A 26309-nucleotide genomic window follows, 5' to 3' on the forward strand; every position below is an offset into this window, starting at 1 on the left:
GACGATTCTGGAGGCGACGTTTAAGGCGATAGGTTTTTAGGTTTCCTCCCTTTCTCCGCCGCCACTGTCCCTCCTCTTCCTTTTTGTCTCTTTCGATGGATGCTTTAGGTCTTTCTCCACCGTGGATCCCTCTTTCTCCAGTTCTGCCGTTGTGGCTCCGTTCTCTTCCAGATCCGCCGCCTTTGGGTCCAGTTCCCCCAGATCTGCCTGCGGTGGTCTTTCCTCCAGTCCCTACAGACCCACCAGACCCGTCTCTAGTCCTAAGCCTCTCTACTTTTTCTGTAGACGCAGCTCCTGTTACGGTATCTTCGGACTCAACCGATTTGTGGCTTAGCTCTCTTAGAAATTCTCTGTTTGTAGAATTGTCTTTGCCTATTGTTGGGTATAGCGGCCAGATTGTCTCTCTTCTTTGTTGGAGGCATGGGTTTTACTCTGCATGGATCTCTTGTCTAGTAATCTCGGTTTCAATTGGTAATTTTGAGGATATCTCTTTGTATGTGCACAAGTTGTTTACAGATCCGTCTCTCTACCAAATCTCTGTCATCCCTTCCTTCACCGGATACTCCTCTGGCGTCTACATGGCTGTGGTGAAGGCATTTCTTCCTCCACAGTGGAGAGAGCTCACCCGATACTCCTCTGGTTTCAGCTCATCTCCGGCAGATTCTCTTTGTCTTCATGCTAGAACCACTTGTGTTGGTTCGAGTTTCGTCTATCTATGGCGATGTTTATTCACCGGATACTTCTCCGGAGCCCTTTCCTTTCATTTGAGGCGTTTTTTTCCTTTGTACCTCCACCTCTCTGAAGAGTCGATCCTGTCATCTGAGGCAGGCCCTCCTTGTATTCAAGATAGAACCACTAGTGTTGGTTCGATTGTTGCTTGGAGCCAGGGAAATTTGCTTATCAGATATTTCTTTGATGCTTCCCTACTTGTGTCTAAGGCGTTTTCTGCCTCGGTGCATCATTGGATTCCGCTTTATGGTGTAACCTCTGCTTCACTCTCTATGTCGAGTGAGAGACTTTCCTTCAATCTTCCTCCTTGTATGGGTTGGACAGCCATGAAGGTCTGCGTTTTAACGTCACAATATATGGTGACTACCTCTTCTCCAGTCGATGATTTTGTGTTGGATGCTACTGCTTTCACATCCCAGCTTGTGATAGTTAGTTTCAATACTCCTCCTGGATCTCCATCAAGTTTGTTTAAGCTTGTGTCTCTATGTTTTTTCTGTAACGCCCGTGTCTGGAAATCCGGGTGGTGTCGATCGACACTGTGGTCGGGTGTCGATCGACACTAGTAATTTTGGTTTGACGGTTTAAGTTTTAAATCGTCGGTTCAATTGAGGTTTTGGTTAGGGTTTAACCCTAGGTCACGTTTAAAAGAGTAAAGGTCGTGTTTTGTTGGGAGGTGGCCGCTTTTATTCTTTTAAAAGGTTTCTAAGTTCTCTAGAGAGGTTTTGTGAGGTTTGAGAAGGGTTTTGAGGCTTGTTCCTGATGTTTCTGTCCTTGGGAAGAGAGATCTCGTAGCTGTGGTGTTAGGAGAGTCCTTGGTTGCTGTTGTTGTGGTCTGTTCGTTCTTGTTTCTGTCCTTTTGAAAGGTGAGTGCATGACTAGGCTGATCTAAGCAGTTTTGATGCATATTTTGAGTGTTTCTTCTGATTGATATTGATTTCTGTGTTTGTATGCTTGTCTATGTGATATGGTGTCTTGGTACGAGTCTGGGAAGGTGATAGATCAGGCCTGGAGTCCTGGAGTTGGTGGATTCGTCGATGAGAAGCGGCTGGAGCGATGTTAGGGTTTCGGTGTCGCTCGACACCAAGGGAGGGTGTCGATCGACACCAACTTTCTTTCTCGCGAGGATGGTCGCGAGTGTCGAGCGACACCAGCGGATGGTGTCGATCGACACTGCTCGTCAGAACGGGTCATGTTGTGTTGTTTTGCGTTGCATTGGTGGTTGTTTGAGTTATACTTGAATGTGTTCATTTCTGCTTGTGTGTATAGCCAGTGGTGGGATGATTGCCTCACTAAGTATTTATGAAATACTTATGCATCTCTTTCTTTGATGCAGGTAAAAGCAAAGTGTGATCCGTGGAATCATGGCGAGGAGAGGAGGATGATCTAGGCGCTCATTGGTGTTTAGATGATTGTAGGATTTGTTAGGATGCTAGGATGGAATTTAGAAGCGTGTTAGGATGAATTCGTTTCTGGAATAATGATAGTTGAACTTGTTGGATTAATGGAATTGTTTGATTGGATTTTTGTTTAAGTCTTCCGCTGGTTACGTTGAATTGGTTGTGTTAGTGAGATTGTCTGGTTTGCTTTAAATGGGTTAATCCGGATTGTTCGCATGTTAAAAAGAAAAAAAATGGGATGGGTTCTTTCATTTTCTATCTTCACTCTTGTGTTGTAATTTCCTTGTTTGCTAGTCGGATCTGTCCGAACTTGCTTGAACCTTTTGTATCTTTTTAAGTTAATTGAATAATTTGGTGCACAAAAAAAAAAAGAGTTTATTGACACATTAATAAGATTTGAGATTAGGAAGTGCTTTAACACTTAATAATCTCTACCAAGAAATTGGCTTGATTAGGTTAAGAGGTTCAATCTCTATGGATAGATTTGTTTGAGTATGTTAAACACCCCACTGAGTTTCAGAGGACTCACTACCCAATAACTCCCATCCTTGAGACCTTTATTCATCTTTTGTTTACTTGTTTCACTTATGTATTTCTTGCAAGCTTAGTCTATCTTCTGTAGTTTATTTCTGATTAGTTTCTATTGTCACTTACTGATAAGATCCTCCTAGAATCGACACTCTTGAAGTTGAGAAAGGGATATGCTTTGCACCTAAGGGATCGTGAGATCACTTAGACCAAAGGACGTGGAGCGAATGGTCGTACAAAGGTCGCGGAAGAGCCTTTGATTTACTGGACTTTGACTTGACGTTGGATATTACATACCAAAGAAAAAAACAAGAGAGAGATTGATCTAACTTGAAAGAGTTTTTGATAAAAGATAGATGAGTTGCAAATGAGAGGTAGAGGGGGATTAAGTAGGAGAGGAGGAGAAGAAGGGAGAGAAGAAGAACATGCAAAAGTCAACACTCATGCAAGCTCATGCAAAATGTCTTGGAAATTACAAAAGCATTAAATGCAATAATGAAGAGAAAAGATAGAAAATGGGCCGAGGCAAAGTGTTGGGCCTTGAACCCACGAAATTGGCTTTGTAAAAGTTCTTGAAAGTGTTACTTAGGCCTCACTAAAAACCTTGCCAAGAAAACCCATTGGGACAAAACTTGACAAGGGAAAAAGAGTGTGTAAGCAACATTTAATCCTTTATCGAACCCCTTGAGCCGTGATAAACATTGAGGAGATTTGAACTGAAACCATGGCAGTTTGATTAGCTTCTTTACAAGCACTTTCTTAGCTACAAGCTCATCCTCGGCTACGAGATGCTTCTTGGGTACGAGCTGCTCCTCGGTTACGAACTGCTCCTTGGCTACGAGCTGCTCCTCTTATATTGGATTGTTCCTCGGCTACGAGCTCCAGGTTTTGTTCCTCGGCTACGAGCTCCAGGTTTTGTTCCTCGGCTACGAGCTCCAGGTTTTCTCCGGCGATAGTCATATCATTTACCTTAGTTTAGGGCTGATATAGGTTTATGAATTATATAGAGTTTTATTGGGAGAATAATTTTTAAAGATTTTTAGAGTTTAAGATTGGGTGAGTTAAATCCATAGACTCAAAAGACTTAAAAATTAAGACTACACCATCTCTTTTTATATAACTAGTCTCTCTCATCAATTATATAACTTGGACAAAAATACCCTTATATAAATAATCAATTATTTAGCAAGATAATAAAAGAGTTTTCGACAGGTTTTAATTTGATGTTAACATATATTTTTATTTTATTTTTTGATAAATATATATTAAAATGTTTTAAATAATTATTGATTAGGTTATTTTGATAACAATACATTTATCATGTTAAATAATATTGTATCGTAGTAAGTTAATAGTTTGCTGGATAAATTCATATTTATCGTGTTAACTCATTTTATAATATCGTATAAACTAATAAGAAATTACAAAAGATTTGCAAAATATGAATTTATGCTCAATAATATTATTTTTATCAACTAAATTATATTTTATCATATACCAAAAACTATTTATAAAAATAGCTTCTAAAATTAAAAATAAGTGGACAATCGTTCCTTTAACTTTCTCTCTTCTCTCTCCTAGAAGCTTTTCAAAAAAATCTCAGATCCATTCTTCGTGGCCTAGTTCTTCATTCCCACAATATCCATGGTGATACAGAGACAGTTTCTTCTCCTCCCTGTCAGCATGGGTGAGGTTTTTTCTCCTTTTTTGGCATAGATCTAGAACCGATGTGGCGTTAGAGAGCGGTGCTACAGACCTCGGATTTGAGGGAGTCGGCAGGTGTAGCGGCTGTCTCTCATGGCTCGCCCGTTGTGTCGGAGATGGATCTACGGCGGAAGCCAAAGGAGGAGACGGTGGGTGGCTGAAGCGCCGTGGTGATTAACGGTGGATCATTTGGATCTCGCCGCCGCGGCTTGCTTTCTCCAGGTCGGTTCGAGGAGATCTGGTGAAGCGAATTGGAGACTCGCTGGTTCAAGAGAGGTGAGGTTATGTCCGAATTTGGATGCTTGATTGGTCTGGGAGTTGTCAACAACGTGCTGCATAGTCAGAGGTTGGCCATTCGGGAGGTTTGTGGTGGGTCGATAGATTGAGGTGAAGAAACGTTGACGGGGTTGGATGTTTCCTTCCCGCTTTCTAGAATCCTTGGTCTTTTGCAAAGCTGTGGACCTCGCATTCGCCGGTGCTAATGGCCTGACTCTCTGCTCGCGGTGTCAATACGCCACGAGACGCTTTTCCGGCGCCGGTGATTTTTAGGTTTCCGATTTGCTTCAGTCTTTGTTCCTCTATATCTTGTGGCCCGGCCCAATTGGGGGTTTTAAATAAATTGGCCCGTTTAAAAAAAAAAACTTATAAGTAGTTGATACTAATCATTTTAACTTTTCAAAAAAATAAAATATATTTATTATATATATATATATAGGCAAAACATAACAATAATTATGAATGCTAACAATAAATATAACATGTTAAGTAATATTATATAACACTAATAACAATACAATAGTAATGTATTTAGCCTAATAAAATTGAGTTTACCATACAACTTGTAATGTAACGCGGTAAAATATGATTTATATTTTTAATATATAAAATACAAAAATAATAGGTCTCAACATCAAATATATTATGACTTAATATAAACTTATTTATATAAATATATTGTAATCATGTTAACTTAATAGATATCATCTTATATATTCAATAAATAACATTATTATAATTAAATAAAAATTATTGATAACTATTTTATTAGGTAGTTAAACAGTTTGTTTTGTTTTTGTCATGTTAAACATTCGTTATATGCATTGAAGGGTGTTTTTTCAAATTATATAAACTGATGAGAGAGAACATATGAAAAGAATAACTATATTCTTAAATTTTTAGTTATCTATGTATACAGCTTCATATTACCCTTTAAGATTCTATTGTTATTGGTTATGGATACTTAGATTCTTACTAAAATATTTAGTTATTGGTGCATGTATTTTGTAATTCAATTTAAACCCTTTGTTATTCAAAAAATTGAGTATTTATTGATTTTCCAGTTCTATCAAATTCTAGTGAAATGATTTTCTACATATTTGGCCATTAAAAACAACTTCCAAAATTCTGCATTTATCATAAGTATTTGTAAAATCTATCATATGAATAATCTACTAAACTCCAGAAATCTGGGTAAACATTATTTTAGAATCTACAAATTTTTTTGAGAAACTTATAAAATCCCTAATCTTTTGAAATCCACAAACTCTTTTAAAATCAACTCGCCAATAGTCGCCCCCCCCCCACCCCAAATGTAATTTAGAATCTATTGTTATTCAATCAAAAATTTATTAAACTTTTTTAAAGTTTGGTGTTATTAGTTTCTGATTTGTAAAAAGTCATTTGATCTTCAGAAATATGGGGTTATTGAATTCAGACTTTTATAAAGTCACTAAAAGTTTTGTGTTATACAATTAAAACAAAAGAATCTCTGATTGTTGGTGAATTAAATTATTAGGTTATTGATTTATGATTTTAAACATTTTTCTTTACGAAATAAAGTCATGAAAAGTATCATCAAATTAGAGAGATTGTTTGAAAGACTTTACAAGACTATAGAAATCTAGTAAACAAGATTACATAAAACTCTCTAACAATACTTTAGAATATTTCATCAATGTGCAATCTATGATTTTATCATAATCATCTAAACTCTTTATAAATTGGAATCCAATAACACCCCCTAAGTTTGTTAGTTGAAACCTTAATCATGCTTGGCTTAACTTGTTTGCTTCTGTTTCATCCAGTATGTTTACATCACACCCAAATTGGATCGATAAACCTTTTGTACTCAATTACATTGGGGAGATTGAACTGGAAGGACCTAAAATTCCTAGTGTCAAAAGAAAACCTAGATCCAAATTTATATAGTACATGTTCCGCTGTTCCAAATTGGAAGAGAGTTTAAGGATTTATCTTTCCTCTTTATACTCATCCATCATTAAACCAAGAACACCTTCAAGTTTATATGGTCGCTTTTCCTGATACGTTTTTTGTTTACTTCTCTTCTTCTTTCTTATTCTTCTTTGTTTAGTTTTCTGCTTGTTTTTCACTTGAAACTTTTTTTTTCTATCATCAAAAGATCTTTGGATTTCATTTTCCGCCTGAATTTTAGATAATGATACTCAGAACTCGCAGTTTTAAGAGTTCCAGTGGTTTTCATGCTTGACAAACTTTTGATTTGAGCTTTCACTCTATTTTGGTTTCAAGAGAAGTATTTATTTCATGTATGTCAGCTTGATTGTTTCTGTCTTCTCCATGTTCTGTTCAATTCCAGCTTTCCAAGTTCTAGTTGTGAGAATGGTAATACGATTGTGTGAGAAGCAAATGGAACTTTTCAACGGAATTAAAGTGATTTATGTGGTATATGGTGCTTGTGTGGTTGTGAAATGTTGGTATATGCGTATGTATGCGTGGATACAATTTTGTGGATGTGTTCTTGTGAATACTTTCTGCATTTGAGGTGAATGTTGTTGATAATTCACGAAAATATTGTACATTAGAAAAAATGTATGTATAAGAATCATGTGTTAATGGATTCATTGATTTGCTTAGTTGTATGACTTTTATTTGAATTTTTTTTTCATACCCAGCTAATATAAACTGTCTTACAAAATATATGGTTACGTATGGTTAAAGTGTTATGAATAAAGACAAAAAGCAGTATCCACATGTTAAAATATGTATGTTCTATGTAGTGTTTATGTGGATGCAGTATTATGGATGCACTATCATGAAGTGGTTATATGGATGCAGTATTATAGGTGTGGTCATGTGGATGCATTCATGTGGTTGTATGTGAGGTGACGGAACTATGCGCGTAGATGACTTGATTTATGGATATGGAGAATGAAAATCCTCTATATTTCTTAAATCCACGAGTCAATTTTAAAACAAACTCATCACGTCAAACCTCAATTAGCTCATGGATCTTCTTCTTCTCACGTGACCAAAAACCTCAATTAGCTCATGGATCTTCTTCTCAAACACATCACACCAACCAAATATCAAAGCCATTGGATCACAACCATCAAAGAATGAAGCAAAGAAATTGTTGCGCCCTTAACGGTGTAAACGTTTAAGAAGACAACACTCACCCACAACATGACTTTTCTTTAAATGAATGTTTGATATTTCAGTGTTCAACTCTCTCCAGTTACAAGTGATGGTTTGGGATTATAATTTAGGACACAAACCTTAAACTTACGAAACAAGAAATCTAGTTCATGTCGAAAGGTTTCAACTTTGGGTTTTGAATTATGAAATAGAAATTGGGTTTTCGATTTACAACTCAAAGGTTTGACTTTCAAATGATTTCCCTAAAATTTCATAAACATTAAGGTCCGAATTGAAAGTCAAATGGAGAATCAGAGGAGGGGGGGGAAGGTTCAGGAGACAGTGGTCGCGTGTTAGATCTTAAGTTTGACGAGTTGCTCGGTTAGATGTCGGTTAGATGTTAGATTTTTCAAAAGGAGAATCAGATGTCGGACGCGAGACTTGTCCGGGAGGGTTGTTGCGTGTCTATCAATCCGTCGGAGCTGGCTCGGTATTGGGAGTCGGATACTCCCTTTGAAGAGCTCAGTGAAGTCGCTTCATGTCGCAAAGCAGTGGCCCTTGTATCCGCCAATATTACTGGTCGGCGTCTACATCTGGTGGCCACAAGGATCTGATCAAGATAACTGTGCCAAAACCCTAATCTCTCTCTGTTTTTTGTGTGGATATGTTGTATTTGTTTAGGCCTAAGCCCATTTGGATTGAAGGCCCTTTAATGAATTAAAAATTAAAAAAAAAATTGAAAGTCAAAATGCATTAGATTTCAATCTGAACAACAGTAGAACCGCCGCTAAACACAAATCTCTCCGTTGTCGTAGATAAAGTGATGAGATTTAAATTATTGGATGCTTGGAGCATAGACAAATGGAGAAAATGAAAGAAGAAGATGAGAGGTAAAACAATTAGAAGAAACAATTAGAAGAGAGAGAGAGAGAGAGAGAGAGAGAGAGAGAGAGAGAGAGAGAGAGAGAGAGAGAGAGAGAGACGCTAGTTGTTCATTCTCACCATTTCACAACCATTCCTAGCCATAAGAACCTCAAATATACAGTTACTAAATCGAATAACTAAAAACTAAAGTTTTATATTTGTTTTGGTTACAGCTTCATAATTAATTGGGGGTGTTTTGGTCAATAATTGGGATTAAAATCTTTTGTGCCCTTAAAAAATTTGGAATCTACAAATCCAACCATCCTTATATCCACCCAAACCAAAATACCCATTCAATTCGGATCCTTCTCTACTAATTCTTCTATCTTCTAAGTCTAATTCACCACTGATTCAAAATTAACACAAATCAAACCATTGTTTTTCTTCTTTTCCATTTGCAAGTACAACTACGAATAACCCGAGTTTGTGTAAGTAGAAACCGGTTTATTGTTTTTAATTTTATAGAGAATGTAACCATAGTTGGGTACTTTGATGCTCTCAGTTTTGTTTAAAACTTGAGTTTGTTAGAATTCAAGTGCAAGTAGTAATTGGTTTAAGCTATCATGAAGAATCAAATCCAACAAATAAAATCGTAGATGTAAACGAGACTCATAGAGATGATTCCAAAGAAACTGAGAGAATATGTAGGGATTTACTGTATATCTCTAACATGTGCACAACGAAAGTAAGGCTTGGTATAACTAGTTTTTATTTTAACTAAGAAATTCCATAATCAAAAAGGACACCTTAGTATAATTTGATATCTGAAACGACCCTACCCGTTTGATTTTAGAAAATAATTAATCAATAGTCTCGATCATACCTACTAATTAACCTAACCAAATTAACCCAACAATAAACCATCATACACAGTGGAAACATATTAAACCAACTCCAATTAACAATAATAATTAATCACCACAAATTACACTAGCAACCTATCATGCCTTTAATTCAGGTTCCAACAACAATAACATAACCATAAACACAACAACTGAGACCGTTGATCATCCTCCTCCTCATTGCCATGATTCCACGTCACACTTTACCTGCACTACAAAGACAATGAGATGCGTGAGTATTATCACAAATACTTAGCAAAGCGATCGTCCCATCTACTAGGCTATACACACAAGCATATTAAACCAACCCAACATGCATGAGATTAATTAAATCAATCACACAGCCATAAAAAGTCACGAACTACTCACATACCAGAAATTGCTATCCAAAAATGGACTGAGGTTGCTTTAGTCGACGCTTGACTTTTAAGAAAGTGAAAGAATGTCACAACCACAACTGAACCCTATCAGAAGTAGCAGCCACCAACACAAAGGAAAAAGAGATGGAGTTGATGTTCTGTTAATGTTGTTGTTACAAATGTGAACAATCTCCATTTGTGCTCGATAAGATCAATCCGTGAAGAAACAAATTGATTCCTATAGAGCCATCGTCATTGTATTGTGGTTGGGTGTGGTGTTAGCGAACACTGAGAGAAATGGAGAACAAGGAAGAGACATGAAGATGAAAAGAAAAGGATAGGTTGTTATGGGATGAGAGGGAGAGAGATGCGGTAGAGGTAGGGATAGCCTCTTGTCGGTCTGGTGATTCATGTTCTTAGTGGTGGAGGAACCAAGTTAGGTTGGATATGAGAAGGGAGAGGTGGAGAAGGAAACAAATTTTAAAGGAAGATAGAAATAAAGGCAGTGAGAAGGTACCAAGTTTGGACACTTACTAGCGACAGAGCCTATGTTTTTCTGGTGAGGTGAATCTACTGTTGTGATTACCATCAAGCCAAGAGTTCATAGAAACTGACGGTTTGTTAGTTGAATCAAAGGGGCAAGCTTGTTACTTCCTTCCCAATTAATTTATGAGTTAAGTAAGAACCCTACAAACTGTTCAGAGACTCGTGATAGTACAAGTGCCATATCCAATGGTGGAATTGTGAGTATTGATATGGAAGTATTGTATGGATTGAATTGTAACAAATTGTTGGTTGAGCCAACAAGTTCGGTTAAACTTAGAACTTTTCAAAAGTTTTCACATATCATGGAGTTAGATCTTGGTTGATGAAGAAATAAGGTGGGGCTCGAAAATTTGAGGTTAGAGCTAAGATAGTGAAACAGGTGGTTCATCGAAGAAGTGTTTCAACGGAATAAAGTAATCTAGCCCATCTCTCTTGTTACTCGGTCGCTCCGATGGTTGGTTGTGCAAATCAGTTCGGGAAAGCAAAGTCAAGTGGCTTGTTCGATCAAATATTGAAGAGTATAGTGTAGGCGAATTATCAATTTTAAAACACTCTTGAGAAGTTTGATTGATTTTGGTTAATTGGGTGAAATTATTTTGTCTTGGTCGCTTTGGATTGAATATATGTCGTATATGTGGAATTAGGCAGATGTTGAAAGTATAAAAGGAACCTACTAAACCCCTATATCTGGGACTAGTACAGGCATGCTTTTTTTAGGCTATTACTAGTGTTTGTATAATTCAATGTAGATTGCATAACAAAAGATATATTTTAAAAATATATTTTATTCATAATATAATTGTAAGTACATATACAACGAAGAATAGATTAGTAATTAAGGAGGTTTAGAAGTTCGTCTACAACAACAATCACCGCCATAACTATATATTCGACACTCTCCTCCTAACGGGTATCCCATAGACAAGCACTGATTATAGCATTTTGGTGTGCTGGTACATCCGTCATGCTTGCATTGATAATAATATGATTGTCCTATTTTTTTTTATCATAAACACATTTATTATCATTGAAGTAAGAAAATAATCAATATAATATATAAAAATATTTGTAATTGACTATAACTCAACCATTGTTTACAGGAAAAAAAATATTTCATAAAAATGTAGGTAAATATATTTAAATAATCTATCTTTAACAAATAAATTTTTCACCTGAAATCATGGGCAAATGGATGAGGCCAAACATCATCAACGAAAGTAATAAAACATATAATATCTTTTTTGTTGCCATTAGTTATCTTTCTAGAGGATGACACAACTCTGTTTAGACTGTAAAGAAAATATAATAGTTAAAAAATAAGGTTTAGAATATAGATAAAGTCATGTATAGGACATATGTTGGCATTTCTCAATATATGTTTTTTCAGTTTTTGATAATAAATTGTGGTATCTTTGAGTAAAAAAATCTTGGGAGAATTTCAAAATTATCTCTTTTCAAATACCACTTTTCAGTTTTCAAAAATACCATTTTTCAAACTTTATCAAAACAGCCATTAAAAATGTTAAACTTTATCCAAATATGTGTGTAACCTTATAAATATACACACAAATTACCTTTTACATGTGTAGAAAATTTCATATATCTTTCATAAATACCATATATTTTGTTTAAAACCTTTTAAAACCTTATAAACTTTGTAAAAACGATTTAAAACCCTTATAAACATTATAAGTTATTTGGATTGAATCTCCCAGTAGTAGTAATTATGTAAAAGTACCTTATAAACCATATAAACTTAATAATTGTTTTATATTTAAACAGAAGTATTTTTAAAAATGCATAGATAGAATGGGTTTTTTTTGAAAAGGATTACACCAAAAGGGATATTTCTAAATAATCTCAGTCTCATTCTATATGATACTGTTTACCTTATTTTAGTTTGATATTGTTTTATCTGCTGAGAAGTGATTGTGTTGTTCTTGTGTGTGTTGATTATATATATAATAAAAATTATCCCATATAATTAAATACATATTAGATTTTTTAGCTGCTTTTTAAATAAATTAATAATTTTAATATTTTAAATTCAATGATCTATCTTTTATGTTAATTATTATATTTTATATTATATAATTATCTTTTATTTTAAATAATTTATCTTTTGTATTAGATAATTATCTTTTAATTCTTTTTTAGAAATTTGTTACTTAATAAAAATTGAAATGGTACTTAGATTTATATCATAATTACATGCAACATAACACTAAATTTGGTTTTATAAAATGATAATTAAAATAGATAGACAACTCAATAAAGATATACTATATACATACATATATATATATATATATATATATTTATTTGTATTGATAAGTAATGACACACTAATTTTTGATGTTTATGTTATGGGAAATTCTAATAAATTTAAAGACAGGTTTAATAAAAATAGATATTAGTAATTTTAAATGTGTGAAATACTATACCCAAAAAACTGCTTTTTCAAATAGCAGTATGTAATGACATACAAACATAAAGAGTAGTCATCCATTAAACATAACAGATACTGAAACAATATAATTCATTGTCGTTTTAAATGATTCAATTCACATACACTAAAATTTAAAAATTATTTTAACACTATTTGTATCAAATTATTAATTATTCTCAAATAAATACATTAATTATAGTTAATTATAATTTAGTTTTTAACATGTATATCTAAATTTTAAGGTGTCCTCTATCACTCAAATTTTATATCAAAATAATAATATGAAATAAATTTAATTATATTAGTTAAATCCAAAGTAGTATTTGATACCATTGAAGTCCTCCATCACTCAAATTTTATATTAATAAATTTATGGGCCTAAATACAAAACATGGACATTTATTATATACAGATAGATATAACGCTACATTTATGTCATCCGAAGCCACATAAGGCATGAACACAACCACTTTTAGCCACAAGAAAAGTGAAAAAAGAACTAAAGACAAAATGAAAACACTAGGGAAAACAAATCAATGGACTCGCCGAAAAAAAATAACATTGGACTCAAAAGACTAACTTGGACTACAAGAAATTGAAAGCTTCTGAATTATAAATTTTTTTTTGTCAACAATAAATTAGCTCAAACAAGCCAATAGGGACAATTTTTACATACTTGACTAAACGCGGAATGGAACGAACACGTCGAGCCTAACAATCCGCTTTTTACATTCCCACTCCTAGGAATAAGAGATAAAGAGAAAGTTGAGAATTATTCCCTATCGAGACAGATATCATCCAAGAACACGGAGAACATCGGCCACTCCGAAGGAGAAGACACCATCTTCACCAATTCAGAACAGTCCGCAAGAAAAGTAACATCTTTGTAGTCATGTCTAATCATACATCTCATCGCCCAAAGCAAAGCCTCGACTTCATAGTGGAGTGGAGATAGGCTGCGTTGGAGATTTGATGCTCCCATGATCATAGTAGAATGCTGAGCGTGCTGACAGACCCAACCATCACTTGCATACTTATCCATGTCTTTCCAGGAACCGTCCACAAAGCAACGATATCATGTAGACGGTAAAAGGTACCCTTCCCTGACAAATATGCACCCGGGGGCTAACTACACTCGGCGGAACTAGAACTATTTTTTCAGCATGTGCCTCATGCCAAGTCTTGGCCTCTTCTCCTGAAATCCTAGTTACCTCTTGAGGGGACTCGTCCACATCTTCAAATATTTTGGCGTTCCTAGCCTTCTATATATACCATAACACCCAAAAGATAATAATCATGCGGACCCCGGCCTGAAGCCAGACAAAAAGATAATCTATATTAGCATACACCGATGCCATTGGAAAAGACACATTACCGACCAGTATGTGTGCTAAGGCCCATTCTTGACGTGCAGGTGCACAATCCCTTGTCCATGATTAATAAGTTCGCAAATAAATTAATATTTGTTGACTATTAATTTCCAATTCACTGCTCCCTGATGAAAGATCATTATATCCAAGAACAAGAGGAATGGCCAACCATTCCCCCGTTCCCGAGGTAGCAGGCAGGAGCCCCAAGCATGTGGTATCCTCTTTGTTGTCTTATCGAGTAAGTTGATGATTACCAGGTTATCTTTGTGTTTGGTGGTAACAAAAACCTTTTTACATCCTAACAGGGGATAGTAGCAACCAAACACCTCACGGTTGAACTAGTCGATGACGATGTCAGTTTACTTCCAACCTGGCCCTCATGTTTACCCAACACAACTTTTTCTACAATTACAACATAGCTTCACTGACTCTTTCATTGACTTCTCCCCGGACTTACAATAATGTGTTTAGGCAATAATATGTTTACGATGTACTCGTTTTGATACATGGTTTACCTTGTTTTTATTTAGGCAACAATGTTAGTTCTAACAAGTCCCAAACCGTAGTCTCTAATGAAAATTCACTGTTCCCTGATGAAGGATCGTTATAGACAAGAACCATAGGATTTGCCAACCATCCCCCCGTTACTGAGGTAGCCGGGAGGAATCCCAAGCAGGTGTGTCTGATACGGCTAATCGTATCGTTTAAGTAATTGATTATCAAATTATCTTTGTTTGGGGGTAACAACAATTTGCCACCTTAATGTTAGATCTGAAAAGTCCCAAATTTTTGTTTTCTTTAAATTTTAGTCTATGACATTCCCATACTACTTCTTAATCGCTGTTTTATACTTCTTCCTACAATCCCATAGTTTCGCGATTTATATATATATCGATTATAAAGAATACTATCGCTAATTTAGTTATATATCAAACCAATTTGACCCAACGTAACTTTTTCTACAATTAAAACATAGCTTCATTGACTCCTTCATTGACTCCTCTCCGGACTTACAATAATGTATTTAGGCAATAATATGTTTACGATGTAATCATTTTGTTATCAGTTTTTCCTTATTTTTACCTTAATTTGACATAGATATCGATTTTAAAGTGCGTTATCTCATCGTGAGTTATACCACACAAATTTTACCCCACAAAATTTCAACTACAATAAAACTTCCAAGTTAGTATTGTTATCCTTGGAGATACAAAACATATTCAAATGCTGAACATTGCTTAGATAAACATTGCTTAAACCTAGTCGTAACCCACAAATGGACCATAAAAGGAGAATATTCATCATCTAAAACCTCATACTGTCTATCTCCTATCTTCATAACCAAGTAGTTTGAACATTTCTCATAGTTCTCGATAACCATTTCATTTATCTAAGGAGGTAGTATATTTTCCTCCACCCTAGATTCCTCGCGCCGTCGGGCAAACCTTGTCAATAAGGTAGCCCGGATGGTTTCAAGTATGGAGATAATGGGATAGTCCCTCGCCATTGTTAGCACGTTGTTGAGTGACTCCACGATGTTTCTGGTCATAACGTTGTACATTTCTCCAACAAAATGAGACATTGTCCAATGCTCGAATCCAATTCCCGTCAAGTAATCAGCGCATGCTTCGCTCATTGTCCGGATCTCAGCAAATATCTTATTGAAATCGCTTAGACGGTATGCCCTTGCGGCGCTTGATACCAAACATCTCAGGGGTTCGGATTTGAAAATTGCAATGATGCTCTATTTCATATGCACCACACATGCAGCATGCGAAACCATTCGATAAACCTGCAGAAAACAGAAAATAAATTTTGTTTAATTTGATAAATAATATATTACAATATGTAACCGTGATATACTAGTTTACTAAAATAAGAAATCTTGATAAAGATTAATTTAGTTGATAAATATTTATCAATATTTCATAACCAATAAATTTGAATTGTAACCTCATAACCAGTTTGGTAGCGGTAGCTGTTTTAAATATTAGGAGTATTTAGTTATTTGATAAACTATCTATTAAGCGATAAATATTAACACATTCCATTACACATATTTTCAGTCCTAAATTCATAGATGTTTTACTAGATAACCTATTTCATAATTGTTAACAACCTACATATTTGTTCCATACTACTGTGGTCCCTATATATAAATGTACTGTATATATTTTGATAATCAAGGGAGCTTTGTGTATTTATCTTTCTTATGCTTTCATAAATAGAAGACTGGCGATCCGAGACAATAATTAGATCTGGGCCATCTGGAACTGCGTCTATCAGCTTTTCCATGAACTAAGTCCAGGGGTTGTCATTTTTGCTATTTACAATTCCAAAATCGATCGACAATACAGGGAAATTCGCATCCAGAGCACTTGCGGCTATTAGACACCCACCATAGTGACCCTGTAGGTGTGTCCCGTCTATGACAATTACCTTCCTCATAAAAAACAAAGCCTTTGATTGAAGCATCAAGCACGAAGAAGATATATGTAAACCTCTTCATTCCGCAGTAAACCTCTTCATTCCGCAGTCAACTAACGAGTTGAGAATTTGGATTTGTCTCCACAAGTAGCTTGAAGTATGGCTGGATCAAAGCATAGCTCCCCATCGCCAACCTCATTGCATTGTCCATTGCGATTTCTCTTGTCCTCCATGCTTTCAAGTAAGACACGTTTAAGTTGAATTCCCGGTGGAGCATTTTCTCAACTCGTTAGGCCTCGGTCCCTGACCCACCCCAGCATACTTAGTACGCATAAGCTTGCCTATGACTGTTGTGGACGCCATCTTATGGAAGTCATCTCTTGCATCTACACTACACGTGTGTTGTAGTAAAGTGGTGCGGATCCAAAGCGTTTGCTTTCCTCCAACTTTTTGGTATAGATACGCCATGGACACGTGTTACTAACGCAAACTGCAGCCACTATTGTTGGTTCTGATCTCGCACTAATAAAATTAAACTTGCACCTGATTTTATGTGTTGCCAGCTTCGTTGTGCAGTCTTCCTTGTTCTTAAACATCCCAACAAATATTTCATTTCCTTCGTAGTCATCATCTTTGAGTGCCCGATGGAGAAAATCCGAAACACAATATAACACCATGTTAATAGAATAACACAAATTTTAGCAGTTATAATGTATTGTTATCCAGCTGCAAACTGTTACTTGGTATGATTTATATTAGCCAGGTAACATAGATATCATCGTACCTTCCTCACCGGGGGCGTCAAAATATGGCGGACTGTCTATATCATATACTCCCTATGTTTCTGAATGTTTGATGTTCTAGAGGTTTTTCTTTGTTTCTCAAAGATTGATGTTGTTAGCTTTATTTAATACTAGTTGTTTACCCGCGCGCAGCGCGGGAGTTTTATAATTGTTTTTTTATATTTTAAAATTTATATTTTGATTTTTCTTTGTTTTTTGTTTATTGTTTTGTTTTTACTCTTGTTTTTGTATTAATTTAGTATATGAAATATTTATTGTTATTTGTTTAACTTTGATTTATGTCAAATAGTAGCAGTTAGAACCTTACATTTCAAAAGCCTTCAATTCTTGTAGGCCAAATTATTCTGGTGAATCCACTTATTTATTTATCCAAGTGTTTTCATTTTACTTTTTAGTTTTTTTCTACTTCTTATGCCTAAAATCGGTTGTGTTCTCGTTTGATGTGGCTTCAGATAACATCAATTTAGTGGTATATCTATCTGTATAATATAAATATCCTTGTTTTGTATTTTGTTTTGTATTTAGCCCCATTAATAAAAAATTGATCATTACTTTATAAATAGATACTTGTTTTATTTATTTTGGACATAAATGTTTTTTACTATATTATTTATTTTCTTAAAACCACTATTAAATATAAAAATAAAATAAAGGCTAAATTATGAGGTAGAAAAGAAATTAAAAACTAAAGTGTTGTAATTCTAAATCAATGTAGAAAATTAAGATGAATGATGATGTGGCAACTGATGTGAAAGATGATGTGAAAGATGATGTGGCATAAGGAGAAGAGAGAAAAAGTTAACTTTATATATATAGAAATTTATTATTTTAATACTAATTAATAGTATTAATATTTTTTTCGGACAAAGAAACTGAGAGGTCAAGTTTCATTTATAACTATCTATTTCATTCCATTGCATGAACGTCACTTTACCATCTCAGCTTTTTCTCTTTTATTGATTAATCTTTTTCTTTCTCTAAAAAAAATGAATAAAGAAGAAGGTAGAACTGAAGTGAAGAAAGAGAAAGAAGACAACTCAACTACTGTTCAACAAACTCATGATAAATCTGGAGATGAAGCGGTGAAGGCGATGAACAGTACCCATAAATTTGACTTGAACAGCCCATGTTCTGATGAAGAAGACGAATCAAAGTGTGTTCAACCGATTTTGAATGAATCTAATACTATCCAGAGATATGGTGAAGAAGATGAATCGAAGGATGTTCAGCGGGTTTACAATACCAACTCTACCATCGTTCGTGAATTTGATATGAACAAACCATTTTATTATGTTGTAGGAGATCTTCATCCTAACAAGGAAATTGAAGATATTATCTTAGATATGCTGACGATATATTTACCAAGGTTTTTTTTAGTTTTGGTTTCTTTATGCTACTCCTTTGTTTATCTAGGTTCCTTATTTCTCTCGTTTTTTGTTTTGAACGAGTTAAGAAAAAAAATTGATTTTGGAGTTTTGTGTTATTTTTTATGTCTCTTTTGTTATAAATTTGTTCCAATAAATTTAGAGTTTAGTGTTATGCAAATAAAATCAGCAAATATATATTAATTTGCTGATAAATTCTTATAAAATTTATTTGCCAATAATACAAACTCTTACAAAATAGATTTACCGATGGATATGATAATAATTAAAAAAAAACAACAACAATTTAATTTTCTAAATAATTCTGAACATCTCTAACTAAAATAGGATCACAAGTAATTTGTGAAGGTAAATTACCTTCTTTCTCGAAGATGGATTTCTTCAAATGTGGGATCTTATACTTGTTTGAACCTCGAACCTTCATAATTTCTTGCATGCATGATTGCAAAGTCAAGAAAGTCTGATTGACTAGATATGAAGGATATTCATCAAATGTAACTTCAACCGCGGAAACAAGTTCTTCTATTGTCTTCGGGCACACTTCGTGTTGTAGTGTTTGAATGGCATTAAAGAATCCAAGATATAAAATATTCAAGTCGGGCGAATTTGGTGGTTGACACATCAAACGGATATCAAAACGATGATGGGAATAAGCTGCTCGGAAATTTTCATCCCTAGGGTCGACGTGAGTTCTTGCATTATCTTGTTGGATAAGTATTGTTTTCCCAAAAATCCTCTTGTGGCCATCTGAAATTTGAAATTTCTGAAATTTATGGAGTCAATCTGAAATTTCTTCACACCGCATTTACCTTTTCTTTTATGAGCGACATCAACAATTTTGCCATTAGAAGTATCTTTAGCCCGCTTCCAAATTCGTTGTAGCGTTTGTAATGGTACGAAGAGTAAATTAGCGACTTCCGTTGTATTATGCTTCTTCAATGTTCCATTGTTGCTTCTTTCTAACAGCGCAAGGTAAACCTCTAATCTTTCAACATCTTTCATTTTTTCCTACGAACACCAGCTTCTCCTTCACTAGGACTTTCTGATATAGTTTCACTTTCTCCTGTCACAATATTTGAAAAAGAATAAAAATCAGTACGTTATAAATAAAGGAATGATAGTCCTACTAATTCACTACAAGAAAACATGTCCATTTCCTACCAGTTCCTACAAAATAAATGGTAAGATGATTTTCCTACGGAAATACTTCGTAATTATTACGAAAAGGGAAAGTGGTAGGAAAAATGAAGAGAATTTAACTATGACAAAATGTGTCAGAAAGTGGTAGGAATATTTCCTACCTGTTTCTTGTAAATAATAGTTTTATAGGAAATTATGAAGGAAACGAAAAGGAAAGTGGAAGGAAAAAACGCAGAGATATTTCCTTCGAAATACCTTCAACGGCGAGGTGGAAGGAAATGTCAAAGGAAATCAGTAGATATATAGAAGGAAACTAGTTCGTAGGAAATTTGAAGGAAAATATTTTGTAGGAATTTTGGTAGGATATCGACATATTTTGCCATATGAAAGGTATTCTCTACAGTTTTGATTTATAATTCAACACATTTAGAAACTTCTAAACAGAAAATAAGTTATAAAACTTCTAAACAAAAAATAAGTTATAAAACTTCTAAAAAGAAAATATCTTTATAATTTGTTTATAATTTGTTTATAAAGTACTAATTTGTATCATATTGGTTATATAATTATAATTGTACTTATTCATTTATTTGTTTCAATTGTATAAGAAGATAAAAATTATTTTCTATCATATTTGTTTTTAAAATATAAATTTTAAAAAAATATCAAACAGAAAATAAATTATTATAATTTGTTTATAAATTGTTTAAATCATATATATAAAAGTAAGGTTTCACTCTCTCCTTATTGGTCCATTTGGTATTTATTTTTTAAAATGTAAAAATTATTTTTAATTAATCAAAAAAACACATTTAATCATATACAGTAATTCATACTTTAAATTCACACTTTACTACTAAAATGTAACTGAAAATTATATAATTTTTCAAAGACTATTGATTTTCTTTATTGAATTTCAATTAAACACCCTATAGATTATAATTATGACTCCTCTAATTTAATTATTATTAAAATGTAACTTACATCACTTCTTATCCTATAAATAGTCATTCTCACATCCTCCTCAACCATATCTCATATCTTCATTATTTTCTTTGGTTTTTTTAAAATTTCTTCCATGGGGTGAAAACTCAATTAAGATGTCATTATAAGAGTTTAATTAAATATTTGATTTAAACTTTTGTTTTCAATTTTATTTATTATTTGTTTTTATGTAATTCTTCATTTCTTCATTTTTATATTTTTAAATGTAATACATATGTATAATAATATTTTATGGTTATAAGAAAATTATTTTATCGATGAAATTCAAAAATCTTGATTTCCGACCATCGCACCATAAGAAAATCAAGCTAAAAGAAACCATCTTCATTTTTTTACTTTGGATGTTTGTTTGTTTCTCTCATATTCATGTATATTTATTTTATTTTCAAAAGTACTGTATGTAATTTTTTAACAAAATAATTTTTTGTTATATAATTATCAAACCAATTTGTAAGACATTCTTTAAGAATAATGATCCTTATATTTATTTTTTGATTCAACATTTAATAATATAAAGAACATTATAATTTTTGTTAAGTTTGAATTTTATACTTGATTTCCTATCTAAAAAACAATTTGATATTTAATTCAATTTTCTATCAATTATATATACTACAAGGATGAAAAAAATAGAATTAAACCTAGAGATATATCTTAAATTAAGAGGAATATAAAAATGGATTAAAAAATGAAAATTATTCTTTGGGATTTTTAAGGTTTCACTCTCTCCTTATTGGTCCATTTAACATTTATTTTTTAATTATAATATTTATTTTTAATTAAACCAAATATCTAACACATTTAATCATATACTTTAATTCATACTTGAAATCCACACTTTACTACTAAATTGTAACTGAAATTATATAACTTGTGAATTGACTATTTGTTTCCTCCATTCAATTTCAATTAACACACTATAAATTATGACTATAACTCCTCTATTTTAATTATTTTAGAATTGTAACTTACATCATATTTTATCATATAAATACCCATTCTTACATCCTCCTCCACCATATATGATACCCTCAATATTTTATTTGTTTTATTTTTAATGTTCTTGCATGGGTTAAAAGCTTAATTAAAATATCATTATAGGAGCTTATTATATATTTTATTTAAACTTTTCTTTTCAAATATATTTCTTCTTTGTTTTATGTACTTCTTCATTTATTTGTTCTTTTCTTATACTTGAAATATATAATATGTATAATAATATTTTATGGCTATAAGAAAATTACTTAATTGATGGGATTCTAAAATATTGATTTCCAACTATCGTACCATAAGAAAATCAAGCTAAAGAAACCATTTTCATTTTTTTACTTTAGATGTTTGTTTCTTTCCCACATATTAAATTTTGTTATATAATTATCAAACCAATTTATAAGACATTGTAATAAATAAAACTGCATACACAAACAAGGATAATTTCTGTGTATATTCATAAGCTTACACACATATTTGGACAAATTTCAACATTTTTAGTGGTTTTTAAAAATTTTTGAAAATGGGGTAAAATTAAAAATTAGTATTTGAAAAGGGGTATTTTTTAAATTCTCCCAGTATCATCTCTATTTTTATCATTAAAAATATTATTATTTTATCAAAAAATACTCAAACATATTGAAGAAAAATACTACTAAAATTGAACAATTAATTAACAAATAAATTCAAGAGATATGGATGTATGCTTCTATTGTATGATTTAAATAAATAAAGTGTAAAAATATGGGAAAATTGGAAATAAGAGACATATTTTAAAAACTTTGTCCATCTATACTTTTTATTTAAAAGTTTGGTGAATTAAGATTTAATTTAGATTATAATCCATTTATACCCTTAAAGTAAAATTAAGGTAAATTTTTAAAACTATTTTAATTAATTTAATCATAGAGAAAAAAAACCTTAATTAATAAAGGTAAAATCGCAACCATTTATTGAGAGAAGAACAAAACCCTTTTCTTCCACTTTGCCTTCTCCTCCGTTTTAGCTCCGCCACGCCTGCGCCGCCTCTGCTACTCCGCCGAGCCTGCTCCGCCACGGCTGCTCCGCTTCTCCTTCTCCGATTGTGTATGATCTCCTCCTTCTTCTTCTTTCTCACTGAAATTTGTGCTTCTCCTTCGCCGAGCCTTCTCCGCTTCTCCTTCTAAGATTTGTCTTTTGTTGTTGATTTTTGTACTAGGTGTTGGGTTGTTCTTCTCTCGCCGGCAACTGAATCGTTCTTGAGATCCTTTGTCTGTACAATTGCGAAGTGAGATCCTTTGTTCTAAGAAAAAGGTGAGTTTTTGTTAATTCGTAGTTTCATTCATTATTTCTTCTATGTTTGGTTTCATCTCTTGATTCTTTCTTTCTTAATTAGTAATTCTGGTCTCTTTCTACAGGTTGATCCTCTTACTCATCAAGTCTTAATTAGTAATTCTGGTCTCTTTCTACAGGTTGATCTTCTATGTGTGTATTAACGTTTTTTACTACTTTATTATAGGGTTATATTCAATTTTTTATATGTTCGATTGTTAAAGTGTGTGTGTTAATCCACTTTTGTTCGTTTATAAGCTCTGTCTCATCTTCAGTTCGTCCCTTATGTGTGTCTATGTGTTAGAGTGTAATGAGTTATTGTAATGAAACGGTCGTCTCTAGATGAAATGTTAGTCTTTAGATGAAATGTTAGTCTTTAGATGAGTTGTGTATTAACGTTTTTTAAAGTGTGTGTACTTAGATGAGTTGTGTATTAAATGTTAGTCTTTTTAACGTTTTTCTTGGTGTTAAACATTTGAATTTGTTGATTGCTTCTCCTGCTCATCAATCTTATATAAGTCATTGCAATAGGAAGATCCTTAATGTTGTGTACGCGTATTTCTCATCTTCTTTTCATCTCTAGTTTCTCGAAAGTTTAATAATAAGGTGTTATGAATGATGTCAGGAAACGTGTTCCTGAAGCATGGGTCTGAACTAAGACTGATCCTTGCTTTCCTTGCTCGCGTTGAACAGAGGTAATTTTGTTTGCTGATTTAAAGTATTCAGTTGTTGTCTTGTTTGTTCGTGAAGGATGAATCTATTAAGGCTCATTTTCTATGGAATGTTTTATATTAATATATCTAAAACAAGTGTTTGTGTGAGAGCATCTAAAACGTTTAAGTCACATCTCTGTTTTTTTTTATCTTGGTTTTTTACAGGCATGGCACAAGAGTATCCAAAACGTTTTATGAGAGCTGGAAATGAGCCCAAAGTGAGTCTGATTAACAATTCATGTCGAATGTCTATTTTAGACAAGATCAAGAAGGCATTACCAGCTGAGTATGATATAGTGAAGAGTCATCCTGTCTTCGCACATGTGTTTGCAATACATGAAAACGGTCTCGGGTATTCGGCTCGATTGATACATAGCATAATGTGTAGGCAATTGATAACGAAGAAAAAACATGAGCTCTGGTTTGTGTTTGGAAAGAAGCCACTCAGATTCTCTATGCAAGAATTTTATGCAGTTACTGGGCTAAAGTGCAAGGATGACTTCTCTGGTGATTTAGAAACTTGGAAAAAAGACAAGGGGTTTTGGAGTAAATTGTTGGATGGAGAGGAGATTATTACCATGGTGAAGTTGATGAAGATCCACCTTAAGCAGCTCCCAACTGGAGTGAAGTTGATAGAATTCGATTTGTGTATATTTCTGTAATTTGTGGGTTGGTAATGGCTATGGATGAGAAGAAGGTTATACCAGTCACTTACATAGTGTTGGTGATGGATCTTGAGAAGGTTAGGACTTATCCTTCGGGTCTTTTAGCTTTTGACCATTTAGTTAAGTCTATTGGGAAGGCAAGATCTAAATTGAGGAACACCACAAGTTATATCCTCGATGCTTTCTCATATGCACTTCAAATATGGGTTATGGAAGCAATTCCTGTCATTGGAGAACTGTTGGGAGAGAAGATTGATAAGAAATATTTTGCTCGATGTTCTAATTGGAAAGGCTCTGCAAAAGTATCATATGATGAACTTATTGTCATAGAAAAGTCAACTGGAACAAAGGTTAGTTAACTCATGTACTTTTATTTGACTATAGTTTCACGTGTATACAAATTAACGTGTATACTTTTATTATAGTGTTATTGAACGTGTATACAAATTAACGTGTATACTTTTATTTTTCCAATTTTTCAGGCTGTTGTTTACGCATACATTTCCTCCACACGAAATTACGATGTATTTGACCACATAGATTTTCTTAGAGTTGATGAAACAGAAGATGGCAAAGTGGATAATTTGAATGCCTTGGTTAGAAGTGGATATAATTTTGGAGATCATATTTGGGAAAGTTTTGATGATGTACTTGATGAAAATGCTGACGATGTTGTAGTGTCTGAAGATGAGAATGTGAACACTCAACTTAGTGATGAGGACAACGAATTGTCTGGTTTGCAGAGTACTGAGAAGCAAACCGATAAGGTTGAAGTGTCTGGTTTGCCGCCTAACTTAAATCGCTCATGTTGTGATTGTGGTGTTTATGCGCTGAAATACATCGAGTCTCACATGCTTAATCTACCTTTGGATTTGATCAACGAGGACAACATAAGAGAAGCCCGTCTCAAGCTTGCTGTTGATCTTTGGGCAGCATCGAAAGATCCTGTACTAATTGATCGAATGGAGAAGTACGAACCTCATAATAATTCTTCTGATATTGTAGACGTTAGTTGATATTTTTTTGTCTTTTAAATATTAATTTTAGTAGCTTAGTTAGTAATGGAATCATGGTTTTTTTTGTTTCAACGTTTTAACAATAATTTTAGTAGCTACTTTCCACGTTTACTCAATTATATTTGTGACAATTGTTATGGTTTATTGATGATGATGACTTGTCGTGTACGTCAAGAGTCAAAAACCCCAACACGAGAGAAACGTTTAAAACATATCAAAATTAGAAACGAACTTAACATTGATTTAGAGTCAAACCGAGAGCTTCTATCACATGACAACCGACCGACCGATCGGTTGTCAGGTCGGTTGAGTCAAACCCGAGAGCGTCTGTCCGAGATTAAACGACCAATCAACCAATCGGTTGAACTTCCATCACATGACAATCGACCGACCGATCGGTTGTCAGGTCGGTTGAGTCGAACCCGAGAGTTTCTGTCCGAGATCAAACAACCAAGAAACTCTCGGGTTCGACTCAACCGACCTGACAACCGATCGGTCGGTCGGTTGTCAGGTGATGAAAGTTCAACCGATTGGTTGATTGATCGTTTAATCTCGGACAGACGCTCTCGGGTTTGACTCAACCGACCTGACAACCGATCGGTCGGTCAGTTGT

The 26309-nt window shown here is 33.7% G+C and overlaps 2 protein-coding genes and 1 long non-coding RNA gene across 3 annotated transcripts; 2 read left to right on the forward strand and 1 right to left on the reverse strand.

The window, feature by feature from the left end:
• Positions 1–11192: 11192 nt before the first annotated feature.
• On the reverse strand, positions 11193–11732 carry LOC17894858 (defensin-like protein 90). Its single transcript, XM_006301843.2, has 2 exons — positions 11595–11732; positions 11193–11415 (listed from the first exon to the last, which is right to left on the reverse strand). Exons 1-2 carry the CDS (start codon positions 11671–11673, stop codon positions 11258–11260), a joined length of 237 nt encoding a protein of 78 aa, XP_006301905.1. The 5' UTR covers positions 11674–11732; the 3' UTR covers positions 11193–11257.
• An 11652-nt stretch (positions 11733–23384) lies between these two features.
• Positions 23385–24632, forward strand: LOC17896209. Its single transcript, XR_002835183.1, has 3 exons — positions 23385–23442; positions 23928–23997; positions 24181–24632. It is a non-coding gene; the product is annotated as an uncharacterized LOC17896209 (long non-coding RNA).
• A 59-nt stretch (positions 24633–24691) lies between these two features.
• Positions 24692–25696, forward strand: LOC17896099. The gene is made up of 2 exons (XM_023788450.1): positions 24692–25030; positions 25163–25696. Exons 1-2 carry the CDS (start codon positions 24692–24694, stop codon positions 25694–25696), a joined length of 873 nt encoding a protein of 290 aa, XP_023644218.1.
• Positions 25697–26309: the final 613 nt, after the last annotated feature.

The sequence above is a fragment of the Capsella rubella genome, unplaced genomic scaffold, assembly GCF_000375325.1.
Source record: "Capsella rubella cultivar Monte Gargano unplaced genomic scaffold, Caprub1_0 scaffold_2, whole genome shotgun sequence".
In the NCBI taxonomy this organism is placed as follows: domain Eukaryota; kingdom Viridiplantae; phylum Streptophyta; class Magnoliopsida; order Brassicales; family Brassicaceae; genus Capsella; species Capsella rubella.